General features: G+C 49.8%; 1 protein-coding gene across 3 annotated transcripts in view; it reads left to right on the forward strand.

Moving 5' to 3' along the window:
* TBC1D2 (TBC1 domain family member 2) overlaps nt 1-14,135 on the forward strand; it is a 57,863-nt gene extending 43,728 nt beyond the window's left edge. For 2 of the 3 annotated variants that reach the window (XM_044265275.1, XM_044265277.1), the window contains 4 exons: nt 9,778-9,898; nt 11,915-12,100; nt 12,843-12,964; nt 13,590-14,135. In XM_044265275.1, coding sequence (XP_044121210.1) covers nt 9,778-9,898; nt 11,915-12,100; nt 12,843-12,964; nt 13,590-13,797 — 637 coding nt within the window. In that variant the 3' untranslated portion in view covers nt 13,798-14,135. The other variant, XM_044265276.1, reaches the window with a different exon arrangement.
* The last annotated feature ends 3,136 nt before the right edge of the window (nt 14,136-17,271 follow it).

Raw genomic sequence — 17,271 nt, forward strand, 5'->3', positions numbered from 1 at the left:
AAAATCTCAAAAAAAAAAAAAAAAAGAAAAGAAAAGAAAAGAAAGAAAGACAGTAGAGGACAAGACCAGATGGTCATTAGAAACTGAGGAATCTCCTCTGTCCTGCAGGCCACAGCACTATACAACCCCAACCCCAGGGGTGCTGTGGGGACAAGTCCCCCAGGCTGTGCAGCACCACAGTCCTGCTCTGCAGCCCCGCATGGGGCCACTTCATCTCTGGCCTCACTCGCTCTACATGTTTGCTTCCTTTTCTCAGCAGACCAGCCTCTGTCTGCCATTCTTTGGACCTTTAGGCCCCCTCAAGGCTGTCAGAATGGAGACCTCAGCCCCAGAGTCTGGAGCCTTTTCAGCAAATCTTCCCACTGGTCAATACTCTCATGTTCCGGGCTGAAATTCCCAAAGGAAGGAATGTGATTGACCCAGCCTGGATTCATTTCTGCTTCTGGTCCAACAGTAGGATGGAAGGGTTTGGGAGTGGTGGTGGGGTGGGGTCACCTGCTAGGGCTGCCCCCTCCAGTACTTCAGGACTCTCATGGATGCCCCCCAGCTGTCTCGATAGGGATTACATAATTTCAGATATTCTCTATTTTTATTTTTTTTTTTTTTTTTTTTTTTTTTTTTTTTTTTTTTTCCCCAATTTATTTATTTTCAGAAAAACAGTATTCATTATTTTTTCACCACACCCAGTGCTCCATGCAAGCTGTGCCCTCTATAATACCCACCACCTGGTACCCCAACCTCCCACCCCCCCCCACTTCAAACCCCTCAGACTGTTTTTCAGAGTCCATAGTCTCTCATGGTTCACCTCCCCTTCCAATTTACCCAAATTCCCTACTCCTCTCTAACGCCCCTTGTCCTCCATGCTATTGGTTATGCTCCACAAATGAGTGAAACCATATGATAATTGACTCTCTCTGCTTGACTGATTTCACTCAGCATAATCTCTTCCAGTCCCGTCCATGTTGCTACAAAAGTTGGATATTCGTCCTTTCTGATGGAGGCATAATACTCCATAGTGTATATGGACCACATCTTCCTTATCCATTCATCCGTTGAAGGGCATCTTGGTTCTTTCCATAGTTTGGCGACTGTGGCCATTGCTGCTATAAACATTGGGGTACAGATGGCCCTTCTTTTCACGACATCTGTATCTTTGGGGTAAATACCCAGGAGTGCAATTGCAGGGTCGTAGGGAAGCTCTATTTTTAATTTCTTGAGGAATCTCCACACTGTTCTCCAAAGAGGCTGCACCAACTTGCATTCCCACCAACAGTGGAAGAGGGTTCCCCTTTCTCCACATCCTCTCCAACACATGTTGTTTCCTGTTTTGTTAATTTTGGCCATTCTAACTGGTGTAAGGTGATATCTCAATGTGGTTTTAATTTGAATCTCCCTGAGGGCTAATGATGATGAGCATTTTTTCATGTGTCTGATAGCCATTTGTATGTCTTGATTGGAGAAGTGTCTGTTCATATCTTCTGCCCATTTTTTGATGTGTTTGTCTGTTTCGTGTGGGTTGAGTTTGAGGAGTTCATTATAGATCCTGGATATCAACCTTTTGTCTGTACTGTCATTTGCAAATATCTTCTCCCATTCCGTGGGTTGCCTCTTTGTTTTTTTGACTGTTTCCTTTGCTGTGCAGAAGCTTTTGATTTTGATGAAGTCCCAGAAGTCTATTTTCGCTTTTGTTTCCTTTGCCTTTGGAGACGTATCTTGAAAGAAGTTGCTGTGGCTGATATCGAAGAGATTACTGCCTATGTTCTCCTCTAAGATTCTGATAGATTCCTGTCTCACGTTGAGGTCTTTTATCCATTTTGAGTTGATCTTTGTGTACGGTGTAAGAGAATGGTCGAGTTTCATTCTTCTACATATAGCTGTCCAGTTTTCCCAGCACCATTTATTGAAGAGACTGTCTTTTTTCCACTGTATATTTTTTCCTGTTTTGTCGAAGATTAATTGACCATAGAGTTGAGGGTCCATATCAGGGCTCTCTACTCTGTTCCACTGGTCTATGTGTCTGTTTTTATGCCAGTACCATGCTGTCTTGGTGATCACAGCTTTGTAATAAAGCTTGAAATCAGGTAAGGTGATGCCGCCAGCTTTATTTTTGTTTTTCAATGTTTCCTTAGCGATTCGGGGTCTCTTCTGATTCCATACAAATTTTTGGATTATTTGCTCCAGCTCTTTGAAGAATGCCGGTGGAATTTTGATCGGAATGGCATTAAAAGTATAGATTGCTCTAGGCAGTATAGACATTTTAACGATGTTTATTCTTCCGATCCAAGAGCATGGAATGGTCTTCCATCTTTTTGTGTCTTCTTCAATTTCTTTCATGAGTGTTCTATAGTTCCTCAAGTATAGATCCTTTACCTCTTTAGTTAGGTTTATTCCCAGGTATCTTATGGTTCTTGGTGCTATAGTAAATGGAATCGATTCTCTAATTTCCCTTTCTGTATTTTCATTGTTAGTGTATAAGAAAGCCACTGATTTCTGCACATTGACTTTGTATCCTGCCACGCTGCTGAATTGCTCTATGAGTTCTAGTAGTTTGGGGGTGGAGTCTTTTGGGTTTTCCATATAAAGAATCATGTCATCTGCGAAGAGAGAGAGTTTGACTTCTTCATTACCAATTTGGATACCTTTTATTTCTCTCTGTTGTCTGATTGCTGTTGCTAGGACTTCTAATACTATGTTGAACAAGAGTGGTGAAAGTGGGCATCCTTGTCTTGTTCCTGATCTCAACGGGAAGGCTGCAAGCTTTTTCCCATTGAGGATGATATTTGCTGTGGGTCTTTCATAGATAGATTTGATGAGGTTCAGGAATGTTCCCTCTATCCCTATACTTTGAAGCGTTTTAATCAGGAACGGATGTTGGATTTTGTCAAATGCTTTTTCTGCATCAATTGAGAGGACCATGTGGTTCTTCTCTCTTCTCCTATTAATTTGTTGTATCACATTGATTGATTTACGAATGTTGAACCATCCTTGTAGCCCAGGGATGAATCCCACCTGATCATGGTGGATAATCTTTTTAATGTGTTGTTGGATCCTGTTGGCTAGGATCTTGTTGAGAATCTTAGCATCCATATTCATCAGTGATATTGGTCTGAAATTCTCCTTTTTGGTATGGTCCTTGCCTGGTTTGGGGATCAGGGTAATGCTGGCTTCATAGAAAGAGTCTGGAAGTTTTCCTTCTGCTTCAATTTTTTGAAACAGCTTCAGGAGAATAGGTGTTATTTCTTCTTGGAAGGTTTGGTAGAATTCCCCAGGGAATCCGTCAGGTCCTGGGCTCTTGTTTTTTGGGAGATTTTTGATCACTGCTTCAATCTCGTTATTAGATATCGGTCTATTCAGGTTGTCGATTTCTTCCTGGTTCAATTTTGGTAGTTTATATTTTTCCAGGAATGCATCCATTTCATCAAGGTTGCTAAGCTTATTGGCATATAACTGTTCGTAGTAACTTCTGATGATTGTTTCTACTTCCTTGGTGTTAGTTGTGATCTCTCCCCTTTCATTCATAATTTTATGAATTTGGGATTTCTCTCTTTTCTTTTGGATTAGTGTAGCCAGTGGCTTATCGATCTTATTGATTCTTTCAAAAAACCAGCTTCTAGTTTCATTGATACGTTCTACTGTATCTCTGGTTTCTCCCTCATTGATCTCAGCTCTAATCTTGATGATTTCCCTTCTTATGTGTGGAGTTGGTTTGATTTGTTGTTGATCCTCCAGTTCTTTAAGGTGTAGAGACAGCTGGTGTGTTCTGGATTTTTCAATTTTTTTGAGCAAGGCTTGGATGGCTATATATTTTCCCCTTAGGACCGCCTTTGCTGTATCCCATAGGTTTTGGACCGAAGTGTCTTCATTCTCATTGGTTTCCATGAATTGTTTCAGTTCTTCTTTGATCTCCTGGTTGATCCAAGCATTCTTAAGCAAGGTGGTCTTTAGCTTCCAGGTGTTTGAGTTCCTTCGGAACTTTTCCTTGTGATTGAGCTCCAGTTTCAAAGCATTGTGATCTGAGAATATGCAGGGAATAATCTCAGTCTTTTGGTATCGGCTGAGTCCTGATTTGTGACCCAGTATGTGGTCTATTCTGGAGAAGGTTCCGTGTGCACTTGAGAAGAATGAGTATTCTGCTGTTTTAGGGTGGAATGTTCTGTATATATCCATGAGGTCCATCTGGTCCAATGTGTCGTTCAATGCTCTTGTTTCTTTATTGATTTTCTGCTTCGATGATCTGTCTAATTCTGAAAGAGGCGTGTTAAGATCACCTACGATTAGTGTATTCATATCAATATGACTCTTTATCTTGATTAACAGTTTTCTTAAGTAATTGGCTGCTCCCATATTGGGAGCATAGATATTTACAATTGTTAGATCATCTTGGTGGATAGTCCCTTTAAGGATTATGTAGTGTCCTTCTGTATCTCTGACTACAGTCTTTAGTTTGAAGTCTAATTTATCTGATATGAGAATCGCTACCCCAGCCTTCTTTTGAGTCCCATTGGCATGAAAGATGCTTCTCCACCCCTTCACTTTCAGTCTGCGTGTATCTTTAGGTTCAAAATGGGTCTCTTGTAGACAGCATATGGATGGGTCCTGTCGTTTTATCCAATCTGCAACCCTGTGCCGTTTTATGGGTGCATTGAGGCCATTCACATTGAGAGTGATTATTGATAGATACGTTTTTATTGACATCGAGTTACCTTTGAAGTCTTTCTTTCTGTAGACTGTCTCTATATTTCTGTTCAATGCTATTCTTGGGATTTTTCCTCTTTTATAGAACCCCCCTTAATATTTCCTGCAGTATCGGCTTGGTGGTTGCATAGTCTTTTAAGTCTTGCCGGTCTTGGAAACTCTTTATCTCTCCATCCATTTTGAATGTCAGTCTTGCTGGATAAAGTATTCTTGGCTGCATGTTCTTCTCATTTAGTGCCCTGAATATATCTTGCCAGCCTCTTCTGGCTTGCCAGGTCTCTGTGGACAGGTCTGACGTTATTCTGATGGGCTTCCCTCTGTAAGTAAGGAGCCTCTTTGCCCTGGCAGCTTTCAAGAGATTATACCTACAATTATAATTTCTCAATTTGACTATCAGGTGTCGTGATGTTTTTTTGGAGTGTATAATCTTGGGTGGAGACCGTTCAGCCTCTAGTACATGAACGCTGGTTTCATTCGCGAGATTCGGAAAGTTTTCATGAAGGACTTGTTCCACGACATCTTCTAGACTTCTTTCTTTCTCCTCCCCTTCAGGAATTCCAATAATTCTGACGTTGGAACGCTTCATGGCATCACTTATTTCCCTAATTCTGCTTTCGTGGGATCTAAGCTGTTTGTTCCAGGCTTCCTCCTGATCCTTTCTCTCTATCTGTTTGTCTTCCAGATCACTAATTCTATCTTCTGTCTCAGTTACCCTAGCTTTGAGAGAGTTTAGATTGGATTGGAACTCATTGAGAGCATTGTGGACCTCCTCCCTGGTAGCTTTAAGCTCCGCCCTAACATTGTGAACATCCTGTCTGGTCGCTTTCAGTTCGGCTCTAATCAATTCTGTTTGGTCATCCATGGCTTTCTCCAACCTAGCTATTGCCTGGATAATTGTTAGCCTGAATTCTCTTTCCGACATATTGTCTATGTTGATAGCCGTTAGCTCTGTTGCGGAAGGTCCATCCTCTGTATTTTTCTTCTGTTGGGCATTCCTCCTCCTAGTCATTTTGGTGGGAGAAGACTGAACAGATGTAGCTGGATGTATCAACTCTGGTGCAGTCAAGGTGCACCCTGGAACACTTCCTGATCTCCGTCTCAGAAGCCTCAGTCTGGGTGCAGAAGCTGAATAAATTCCCCCTTGGATGCTGGCAGTGCAGGTTCCAAGTTAAAGACCCTGGGGGCGCAGGATCTTTTGCTCGTCCCCAAAGCCGAGGCAGTGGCGGCTGTCTGGGAGCTCCTGACCGCCAGAGAGGTTCCAAGCAGCGATCGCACACTGAGATTTTGCCGCCGGCCGGGGCTGGGAGTGCCCGGCTTGCGCGCACCTCTTTTCAGAGGCGGCTGTGGGTCGGGCGCGCGTCTGGGGCACTGAGAACGGGGCGCTGGTCCGTAAGCCGCAGGCTGGGCTTTTGCGCGCCTCTGTCCGGGGAAGAGTTTCGCGGGCGCGAGGCTTAGACTTTGAAACAATGGCCCGGGTCTAGAAGCGCCCCAGGGCCTTAGAAACCCAGGAGAGCTGGAGCGACGTGCACGCGCATCTCAAGCTTTGTGGTAGGGCTAGCGCGCGTTCTGCAGACCGGCTCCCATCCCCTCACAGGAGCCGGAACCCCCGCGCTCTGGGGCACGCTGGCGGCTTAGGGACCAGGAGCGGTTTCTCCGCCGCACTCTCTCTGCCTCCGCGCCGGGGAGGCCGTCTGGGACCGGGGACTCAAGCCCCTGTCCCTAGCCGCCCCGATTCCCACAGTTTGCCCCCGCGATCCTTTGCTCTTTTGGAGTGCTTTCAACCAGTCTCCGAGTTACTGCTGGTCCCCAGACGCAGGGCACTCTCGCTCGTATCGGGGTATTACTTTCCCACCGGTCGCCTCTGGTGGCTCCCTCCCCCTTTTGTTTATCTTCCGATCTCAGTCCGCTGTTCCCATTCCGCTTTACCTGCTCACTGGCGGCTTCTGCCCCTGTAGAGATCCAGACGTGTATAATTCTGATCTCAGGCTGATTTCATGGGTGATCAGAGTTCTTTGGTAGGTAATCAGCTCACTTTGGGGTACCAGCTGAAAAGACGCCTCTTCCTAGTACCCCGCCATCTTGTCCCCTCAGATATTCTCTAAAGCAAGTTTTGACTCAGTTCAATTTAAACACGTATATACTCAAGTGAAATTTACATAAGACATTCTGCCCCCACCCCCAGAGGCGGTGTGTGACATTTATTTAACACAGAATAAACATTCAGAGAGTCCCTGCTCCAATCTGAATGATTCCTGAGGGTAGAGATTTTTGAGCCTGATTTCCAGCATAAATTGGGTGAAATTGAGCGTATATACATGTTCAGTTACTAGAAATCCAGAGTTAAGGCACAGCACAGCTAATCTAAGCTGGAGGGGCAGAGGGAGATCCTGTAGCAAGAATGGTCTTGAGATAAACCGCCCAGAAGGAAAGAAGCTTCTCCCTGTGTGGAAAAAGGCAGCATGAAGGCTATGGAGTGGATGTAGGAAAAACAGATCGGGGGAGGGGGGTGTGTGACACCCAGGATTATTTCTTTAACTCTTTCTCTGAATGCTTTTTTTAACTGATAATTGATGTTTAGGCAAATATTCATATTATTGCTTAAAATCGAAAGTTACTTAAAATGGGAGGAGCCCCTTCACCCATGGAGAGAAGGGCCCCATGAAGGGCCCTTCACCATGGGGCCCTTTAAACCCCACCCTGCAGACAGGCCCCTTTCACTGGTCTGAGAGCCGCCATCTAGTGGCAGCTGGTAGAACAGCATGCATCGTGTCCCATAAGACCCTGCAACAAATCAGCCTCTTTTCTTTTCTTTTCTTTTCTTTTCCTTTCTTTTCTTTTCTTTTCTTTAAGACTTTATTTATTTGTCAGAGAGAGAGAGAGAGAACAAGCAGGCAGAGTGGCAGGCAGAGTGGCAGGCAGAGGCAGAGGGAGAAGCAGGCTCCCCGCTGAGCAAGGAACCCGATGTGGTACTCAGTCCCAATACGCTGGGATCATAAACTGAGCCAAAGTCAGCCGCTTAACCTACTGAGCCACCCAGGTGTCCCCAGCCTGTTTAGTTCTATTTTATTTTATTTTGTCTTTCAAATCATCCTGTTTATAGGGTGACAGATATCATAGTAATGATACAGTGCGAATTTAGGGCAAAAACTTTAAAGCCAATTCTCTTCAAAATATAAGTGGAGTGCATTAGAAATAGCTGTTTCTTTCCCACATCACCACATTACCTCCTTTGCAGACTGACTTGAGCCTGGATGCCTTAGGTTGGAGTCTGGCTGCAGCCCTGAGCAGTTGGTAGGCCCTGGTTGGTACCAGCAGCCTCTCTCTACTGACCTTTCAATGTGTGCAGAAGTCTGTGCTGGTGTCTTCCTCCAGCTCCTGGACTGAGCATGTCCTGAGGCTCCAGTGGGATGGGGTGGGGTGGGGAAAACACCAGGCTGGACTTGGGGAGCCCTGGGTTCTGTCTCCACTCTGCTAAACTGACCCTGTGACCCTGAGCCAGTGACTTCTGCTGTCCAAGATTCAGTCTTCCTATCTGCAATAAGTTTATCTAGACCGGGGATGACCAGCAGGAAGCACCTGCCTGGAGCCCTGTCTTGTGAGTTTCTGAGGCAGCCTCCAGAGTCTGGGGGAAAGAGCACAATGATTAGTTACATCTGCCCTGGACATAGACAAGAGAGAGTGGTGGCCTGTGTTTCACACATTTGCTATCCCGGAACTAAATGACCTCAGAAGACCCCCTTCCCCAACTTTGAGAGGGGAGAGCTCCCTATTGCCCAAAAAACCTGTGACTCTTCCTTTCCTCCACTCAGCTCAGACTCAGGAGGGTTTGTACAGATATTTTAGCCAGAGTGGAAAGAAATTCCTTCCCAATCTACTGGGGAGAGAAAAGGGGTTTCTTTTTCCTTTGGAGAATTGACCCTGTTTCTTTAAACAGTGTGAAACTCAGAACTGAGATTGGAGATCATGAATCCAGTCTAGTAAGAGCCCAGAGAAGGAAAACTAGCTGGACAATGAAATGTGTTCTTTAAGCCCAGCAAGAGTGTAAGGCTTCACACTACTATAAGGTGGCATCTCCCTAAGGGTGTTCAGTGGGTGCACTGTACAAAAGGGGCTCCCTAGCTCCACTGGACAGCCTTGGGTTAGAGTCACATAGGGTTTGTCACTGCAGAATTTCTCAGAGGCTTTTAGGAAGATGTTGTATATCATCAGCCTCTAAAAGGGGGCTAGAGTATGTAGCATTTCCCAAACATTTTTTGAATTTAGGACCTTGTGTTCACCTAGCATCTTGAGAGACCACTGCATCTTGGGAAATGTATTTCTGGATTGACTGTGGGTGAGACCTGCCAGGAAAGATGAGAGAAGTAGAGAAAACAATACTTCCTCTAGGCCGACATCCCTGCTCAGCCCTGTGGTTTTTTTACTTTCTTACCATGATCTCAATAGACTTGTGATAACTTTGGGGGGAGTTCAGGAAGCAAAGGAGAGAAAGAATTCTGTGTATTGAGCATCTGCTATATGCCAGATATTTAGCAAGGCACTGTAAGTCTGCCTTCTCGCTCCAAATGCCACATAGCCCTGGGAGGTAGCGATTGTTAATCCCACTTCACAGATGATGAAAATAAGGCTCAGAGAGGTTAACACGTTTGTTAAGGTCTCAAAGCCTGTGGCTATTAAATGAGGACAGCTCACATTCATAAAGCACTCATTAGTGTCGGTTCTTAAGCGGGGCATTTACCTCATGCTAACTTCATTCATCCTCATAACAGTCCCGTGATTATGATGAGGAGGTTGAGCCTCAGAGAAGCTTAGGAACTTGCCCAGGATCACCCAGCCAGGAAGCAGCAGAGCCAGAATTCATACCTAGGTAATGGGACTCCAGAACCCTTCCTCAGAGACTCAGATCCCCCCATTGCTCTGGAAATCCCCTCTGTAGTCCTCCCCCAAAGCACATTCATCTCACCCCTGGTGCCAGAACAATAGCCTGGTTAGGGAGTAGGGCTGGACCAGAGGTCTACCTCTGCCACCCTCTGCCTAGCTGCAGCTTCCACACATCACCCCAGGCCTCCTTTCCTCCCATTCCAGACTGGCAGCCATCGCTCTGCTCGTCCTGGAGGAGGAGGAGAGTGCCTTCTGGTGTCTGGTGGCCATTGTGGAGACCATCATGCCGGCTGATTACTATAGCAAGACACTGACGTCATCCCAGGTGAGCAGGGCAGGGATGGCCAGGACTTAGAGGCCACGCGGGCTGGTGCCCCTGGAGTAGTTCCTTCAAGCCAGTGAATCTCAGAAGAGTCAGGAAGCTCGTAGGCCTCCATTTCTCCCTCTGTTCAAGGGGACATTAACCTCTCTCCCGGACCCGTGGGCAGTTCGGGTGAGCTGATGGGCTTTAGACTTGTGGGGGCACTGCCTATGGCATAGATTGTTGTTATTCCAGTGGTGACACTAGGTTGTGAGAAATGGTTTGGGGGGGATGTGTTTTTGTTTTGTTCTTTTCAGAAATGGTTTCTTGGCGGGGGGAGGAGAAGACAATCTAGAATCTCTTGCTTTTTGCCAGTAAAGAATTTCAAAACCGAGGTCAGGTGGGTGGAAGTGGGGCTCAGGGTGGGAGGTGGGGACGAGTCTCTGCACACGCTCGTCACAGCCTCCTGAGAAGCACAGCTGCCTCCGTCCTCGCTGCCCTCTCACTCTGAGCCCCAGCCAGCCCTAGAGTCAGGTGCAGCTAGATCCAGAGCCCACCCCTCCCCTGGCCAGCTGCATGGCCTTGTGGCCTACCCCCTCTGAACCCCCAGACTGTCTGCTTTGGGGTGGGAGTACTTCTTCTTGGGCTTGTTGACAGGTGTAAATGCGAAACCATTTCCGATCTCCCATGTCCTCTCTCACTTCACCCCTCACCCGGGCCCTGGTGCTCCCACGCTGTCTGCTTTATGCAGACACGCCATGCAGAGGGGACTTTCTCACTTCCCACCTGAACCTACCAAGTCACTTTCTGCCCACCTACCGTGTTCCTCTCCTGTTATGATCGCCCAACACTGATTGCCCCTGTGGGACACCCACCTGGGCAGGAAGGTCAGCGGACACGTGGGTGACCAATGTGAAGGAGGAAGGTCAGGGCCAGAGATCGAGACTGAGGAGTTGCCAGGGAATAGGTGATGAAACAGAAAGGGAGGCCCAACCTCATGGTGGCTCAAAGGGTGGCCCATTCCCCTGAGAATGACGAAGCTGAAGTCCCCTTCAAGCACACTGCTCTGCCGTCACTCACATACTGCTTTCAGCCCCCTGCTCAGGGTCACAGGACAGCTGTACCACCTCTGCCACTGTGGCCGTGGTTCAGGCTGGAAGAAGCAGAGGGTGCAAGGCCGGCGCGGGCTCCACTTCCCACAGCTCTCCCGCCTGTCAGGTGCTGCTTACACCTTATTGGTCAGAACTATGTCACATGGCACCTCTCACTGCAAGGCAGGCTGGGAAATGTTCTATATTTTATGGTCATGCTTTAATGTCTCCAAAATTGAGGTGTGTTGTATAACCAGTGTGGTGGTGTGGGGTTGTTGGAGAGTTTTTTTCTCATTTTTTTGTGTAGAAAACTTTGAATGTACAAAAAAATAGAGAAAATCATATACGAACTCCATTAATCTATCACCCAGTTTGAATAATTATCAACCCAGGCACCCAACTGCTGTTCCATCTCTACTCCCACCCACTCCTCCTGCTTTGGTGATCTTGAAATAAATCCCAGACATCACGTCAGTAAATCTGTGACTCTTCAGCAGGTTCTGTGACATCTTAGGGTCAGTGAATCACTCTCGGTCTTGAGCTGGGTACAGTGCGCAGCTTTTATTTCAGGCCCAAAATGGAAGGACAGAAGGGGCCATGGTGTCAGCCGATATAAGTCTGAACTCCTTCTTGGCTTCGGGTTCAGGAGGGTAAATGGGCCAAAACACCGCTAAGAACTTAGCCCACAGAGACCTCCGGCCCAGAGCCCAATGCTCCAGCCCAGAAGACTGCCAGCCTGTGCTGGAAGCAGCAGGGTGCTGTGTCGCTGTGCCTGTCTCCTGGCCATGGGAGGCCCCAGCTCCTCCAGGCACTCTGTGCTGCCTGGGTCCGGGGCGCTGGTGGGAGTTGGGAGGCATAACTCCAGGACTGAGTGGGAAAGGCAGGCAGGGAGGGAGGCAGCCCCTTCTCTAGGGTGGCCCCCAACAAGCCCTCTCTTTCTGGCTCCCAGGTGGATCAGCGGGTGTTCCAGGACCTCCTCTTGGAGAAACTGCCCAGGCTAATGTCTCACCTGGGGCAGCACCGTGTGGATCTCTCCTTCCTCACCTTCAACTGGTTCCTCGTGGTCTTTGCAGACAGTCTCATCAGCAACATCCTTCTCCGGGTCTGGGACGCCTTCCTATATGAGGGCACCAAGGTGGGGCGCTGCCGGGGGTGAGCAGGACAGTCCTGAGCAAAGCCCTGCAGCCCTCTGGGTCTCCCTTCCGCCCCGGAGAATGGGAAGACAGTCCTCCCCTGGCAGGGATGTTGAGGGACTCTCCTGGGAGCGTGGCTCTGTAAACTAAAGTGCTTTGTACACGAAGGAGAAGGGATGGTTCTGCCTCTGAAGATGTGTCTTAAAGTTGGGGGGATTTCTTTCCCTAGGGAAGAGGCATGGCCATGATCCAGGAGGCCCATCCCTGTTCTCTCTGCTGCCTATCCAGTCACCCGGGCCCCTCCTTCTCTTCATCCTGTTTGGACTGAGCCCCCTATTGGGAGTCTGACATGTGGGTAGGGTCCCAGCTTTGCCTCTTACTTTTCTAGGAAACCCTGGGTAGGCCTCCCTGTGACCACCCGAGTTTCCCCATGGTGGTTGATAACGTACCACAGTGTACAGAGCACCTTCAGATCTGTTACTCTGTTTGACCCCATGTAAAGACAGTATTTCCCCCATTAGGTCCAACAGGGTAGCACCTCAACCAAGGCCCTGCAAGAAGGCAGGACAGAGCCAGGACTCAGTCCCCATGCCCAGGTTCCACACTGCACTGTCTGCCCCTGCCCCTCAGCTACCCCACACCCAAGCTTTCAACCTCTGGGTATGGGGGTTTTCCTCCCCCTGGGGATTACCTGCCCTGGCCCCACCCCTCGTGCCCCACCTGAGTCCCCACTTTGCCCCCCAGGTGATATTCCGCTATGCCTTGGCCATTTTCAAGTACAATGAGGAGGAGATCCTGAGACTGCAAGATGCCCTGGAGATCTACCAGTACCTGCGCTTCTTCACCAAGACCATTTGCAACAGCCAGTGAGAGCCCACTTCCGCCCCCGCCCTGCCTACCCGGCACTCCCACCACCCACACGCACCCCAGGACCCATAGCCGAGGGTAGGCAGGTGTTCGCTGAATGGAGATTTGTTAGTGATACTGATTCTCCGTTATAGCTTAGAAACCTTTACGGACATCCCACTGCCCTGTGGTCTGTCCACCCCTTACTGTGGCATTCAACCCTCTAGGCAGTTTCATTTCTTTCCCACCTTTTCCTACCAAACAATTATTTGAGTTCCTGGCCTCTGGGATTTTGGCCTTGCACTTTCTTCTACTTAGAATGCCTCCATGTCATGTCCACCGCTGCCATCTTTACCGGGCCAGCCCCTACTCATTCTTTTTAAAACTCCGCTCACATGTCACCTCTTCCAAGAAGCCTTCCCTGATAAACCTTTTCTTACTGAGTTAGAACTCCCATAGCCCTAAGCTTCTTCCTGCTTCAGTACACATCACTTTGGGTGGGAGTTGTCTTCTTATTCACTGTTTCCTTCCTGGAAGGTAAACCTCAGCCACATGGACAGAACGAATGGCAGGGTGCCCGGGAAGGCCCAGTGAATGCAGACTCAGCGGGGCCCTGGCTTTGGACTAACTGTGCTCTCCCCCCAGGAAGCTGATGCACATCGCCTTCAACGACATGAACCCTTTCCCTATGAAGCAGCTGCGGCAGCTGCGGACGACCCATCGGGAGCGGCTGGAGGCTGAGCTGCGCGAGCTGGAACAGCTGAAGGCCGAGTACTTGGAGACTCGGAACTCCCAAGGCCCAGCGGTGCCAGAGGGTTGCACCAGTGAGGACGAGGGGGAGGGGGAGGCCTGACTTGGCCACCTGCCCTTTCCAAAGCCCTTTCTCCCCTTTGGCTGTCAGGCCCCAAGGAGGATGGCCATGGAACAGGGGTCTGGCCCATGTTGCCCAGCACCATGTGACACTGGGCAAGTCCCTTCCCCTCTCTTGGCCTCAGTCTCCCCATCAGAACATTGTCTGCTGTGAAGCCATTGGTTGGGACTCATGAGCACATACCCAGGGAGGCCACCCCTTTCTCTCTTCTTCCACAGAGCACTTTAGCACACAGACAAGCAAGAATGCTGTCTTATAGGGTAACCTGAACATTCTCTAAGTTTTATCTATATAAAATAATGCAAATGTTGGAAATCGTTGACAAGCTTTGGAATTTGAATGACTCCTAGTCACCAGCTCCCCCTGGGTAGGCCCAGGGCCCCAGGGTGTCCCATCACTAGGGCCTTCCCAGCCTGGGACATCCCTGAGTTCTGTTTCTGTGGGTGTCCCTACAGGGCCCGCCTCCTCCTGATTTCCTGAGGAGCAAGGGCCCTGTGCATTTCAGGGGTATCCTCCTGGGCCATGGCACCTCTCCAGTGCTGGTTCTGCTTGTGTCCCAGGCCCAGCTCCCATCCACTGAAGCCCGTTTCCTGAGCCTTGCACCTATGCACTCCTTTCCATTCATAGCCTGTTTTGGAAAGAGGGGTTCTGAGGGAAAAACTCCTGCCTACACCAAGAGGAACTTGGTGTGGGGGATGGGTAGAGAGCCCTGGGTCAGGTGCCAGACGCCTGATCTCCCTCTGCCAGCTTCACGGGCCCAGGCAAGAAGAGTCCCCTCCTCTCTGAAAAGTGAGTGGCTGGAAGGTGAGGAAAAGGTGGTGAGAGGGACAGAGCTACAGCCTGTTGCCAAGTCTGGACCGGCTCTTTTGGCACCCACTGTGTGCAGGAACTCGGTTTCAGTGGTTCTGGGCTCTTCTGGACCCTTCCTCAGCAGTCAGAGGCCTCCCCATTCCCCTCAAGGCCGGGGTCAAGGCTGCACAAGTGATTTTGGCTGCTCATTTCTCAGCGAACCCTTGGCTGAGGGTTGTCTTGTCTTCGGCAGGAAGGACTAGGGCTGGGGGATTCTGGCATGGGAACTTCCAGTTCTGATCTGAGGTTCCTGTCCCGGGCTGGGAAGGAGACCACACCTATTACTTGGGACTTTGAGGTGTTGGCGCACCAGACACCCAGTTCCCGGACACCATGCCCCCACAGAGCTCGGGGGAAGAGACGTTCAGAGTTCTTTCCTCCCACATGATAGAGGCTGTTGGCTAGGCCCATGGCCCCGGCTTTGCCGTGAGCACCCCACCTAGGATCTTAACAGCCTTCCTCATTTTTCCTAAACTTTTACATCTACTGAGATCCTTTCACCGCCAAATGGCATCTGTGAAGTGTGAAGGCAGCCTGCGGGAGTCCTAGCTGCATCCCTAACAGGCCGGGTGCTGTACCCCTAAGGGCATCGCTGAGGAGACAAGGCCAGCCTTCCGGAGCTCCCAGGAGGGCTAAAGAACACAACGCTGGTGCCTGGCACAGAGTCAAGCACACCACTAGCAGGTGAAATGTCAGCCAGACAGCTTTGAAAAGACCCAGGGCTCCAGGAAAGACGACCTTCAGGTTCTTCAGATCCAGCCTTGAAATTCAAATTCCCTCCTCAACAAAAAATAAACAACCCCAGATCAGACAGGGCCTGTCAGATAAATGACACCCCCCTCTCCCCTTCCTATCTCTCCCCTGCTTCCTCTCCGTGTCCTGCCTCTTTCCTCTCCTTCCCTCTCCTCCTTCCCTCATCTTTCCCCTTCTTCTCCTGCCCATTCACACCACCCTTCCTTTCTCCCTCTTCCCCCTTCATCTCCCCTCCCCACCCCCAGGAGGAGAAGCAGCTCAGCCAACAGCTGGGGGCCTCCACCTTGCCCCTCCCAGACTAGGGGAAGGGGTGGTGCTTTGCTGCTGACCCAGCCCTCAGCCCCCAGTAACCTCTGGTTTGTACCTGGCCCAAGGACAGAATCACCTAAGTGGCTCTTAAAGAACGCTGGTGCCTGTGCCGCACAGCCCGTCGGGGTGGGGGCATTCTGATACACCGGGGGGCGGGGGGCGGGGGTTGGAGACCACAGGACTGGCCCTGGTCCGGCTTCCTCCAGCTGTGAAATGAGATGCTTGGAGCTGGAGCTGGGAATCAGAACTGCCTGTCCTAGAACACTGCTCACTCTAGGCTGCGCTCAGTTTAGAAACAAGACAGTGAAGCCTCAGGGAGGTTCACCAACTTGCCCAAAGTCACACAGCCCACCACTGAGTGGTTAAGCCATGCTCAAGCCCTAGAGGTGCTAACTGTTAGACCATGAGGGTTCACTCCAGCTCACCTCAGCTTCCTCTGGAGCCTAAAACACCAAAGGATCCGGGGGGAAGAACAGGCCTGGCCTCTAGCTTCCTGAGGGGTGTAGGGCCCCATGGGAGAGCTCCAGGCAAAGGAAAATGGAAGAAGCATCCACCTGACAGGCTGTAACAGCGACTGGTGGGGGTAGAGGCTGTCACAGCTCAAGAAGGTCTGTGGCTCCTGCTGCCTTCCCTTCCTCCCCCTTCTTCCCCAAGGGCACTTGGGGCCCACCCGTGGTGTCAGATTCCTGGCCCTGCACCACAGCTGTTGCCCCCCATCCCCAGGGGCTGCTGCCTTCTAGAGCTGGAGGATCTGATTCCTCACAGCCCCACCCTCCTATCTCAGGGGATGGGACCTCTCAGCTCACAGCATCTCTCTCAGCCACTAGGCCCCCAGCAAGCTGCCATCCATGCCCCACTGGATAGGGGAGGGGACAGGAGTTGCCCAGGGAACCTCCCTGGGGCAATGTCCCCCAAAATAAAGGGACTCCTCAAAGGAGGAGGAAGGGCTTGAAGGGCACTTTGGAAGACGCCCCCACCTCCGCCTCAAAGTGGGAGGTGCACACTGACTTCTACAGAATGCCTGTACTCCACTAACATCCCCCGCACTCAGAACCTCACCCCCCAGGCATTGCTGTGCCCTCATTTTTCGTTCAGTCTCCCAGGACACAGGGCAATGGTGCCCAGAAAGCTCCATGTCAGGCAGGTAGGTGAAGAATTTGCCACCCTTCCTCACACACATTCTCGTCCTGCACATGGCATTGATCCACACGTGGCAGATTAGACAAAACTGGCCATGTTGACACATAGGGAAGGAAGGGGGTGCCTGTCCCATTCAACCAAGACCCAATAGAAGATACTGGCAGATGGGCCCAGCTTTGAGGCCAAACCTATTGTGTGATTTTCTAACTAAGGGCTTCTGGGCAGGTCATCCCTGCTCTGGCCTCAGAATGTGTGCAATTCATAAGCTTGAGGGGGGCAGGTAGCCCTCCTCAAAAGGACCAGGGTTAGGGGGAGAAGAGGCAGGAGAACAAAGACACCCCCCCCACACACACACAGATGTACAGGCATGCACACATGCAGCATCCCCAGAAAGGGTCCTGGATT

The sequence above is a fragment of the Neovison vison genome, chromosome 9, assembly GCF_020171115.1.
Source record: "Neovison vison isolate M4711 chromosome 9, ASM_NN_V1, whole genome shotgun sequence".
Taxonomy (NCBI): Eukaryota; Metazoa; Chordata; class Mammalia; order Carnivora; family Mustelidae; genus Neogale; species Neogale vison.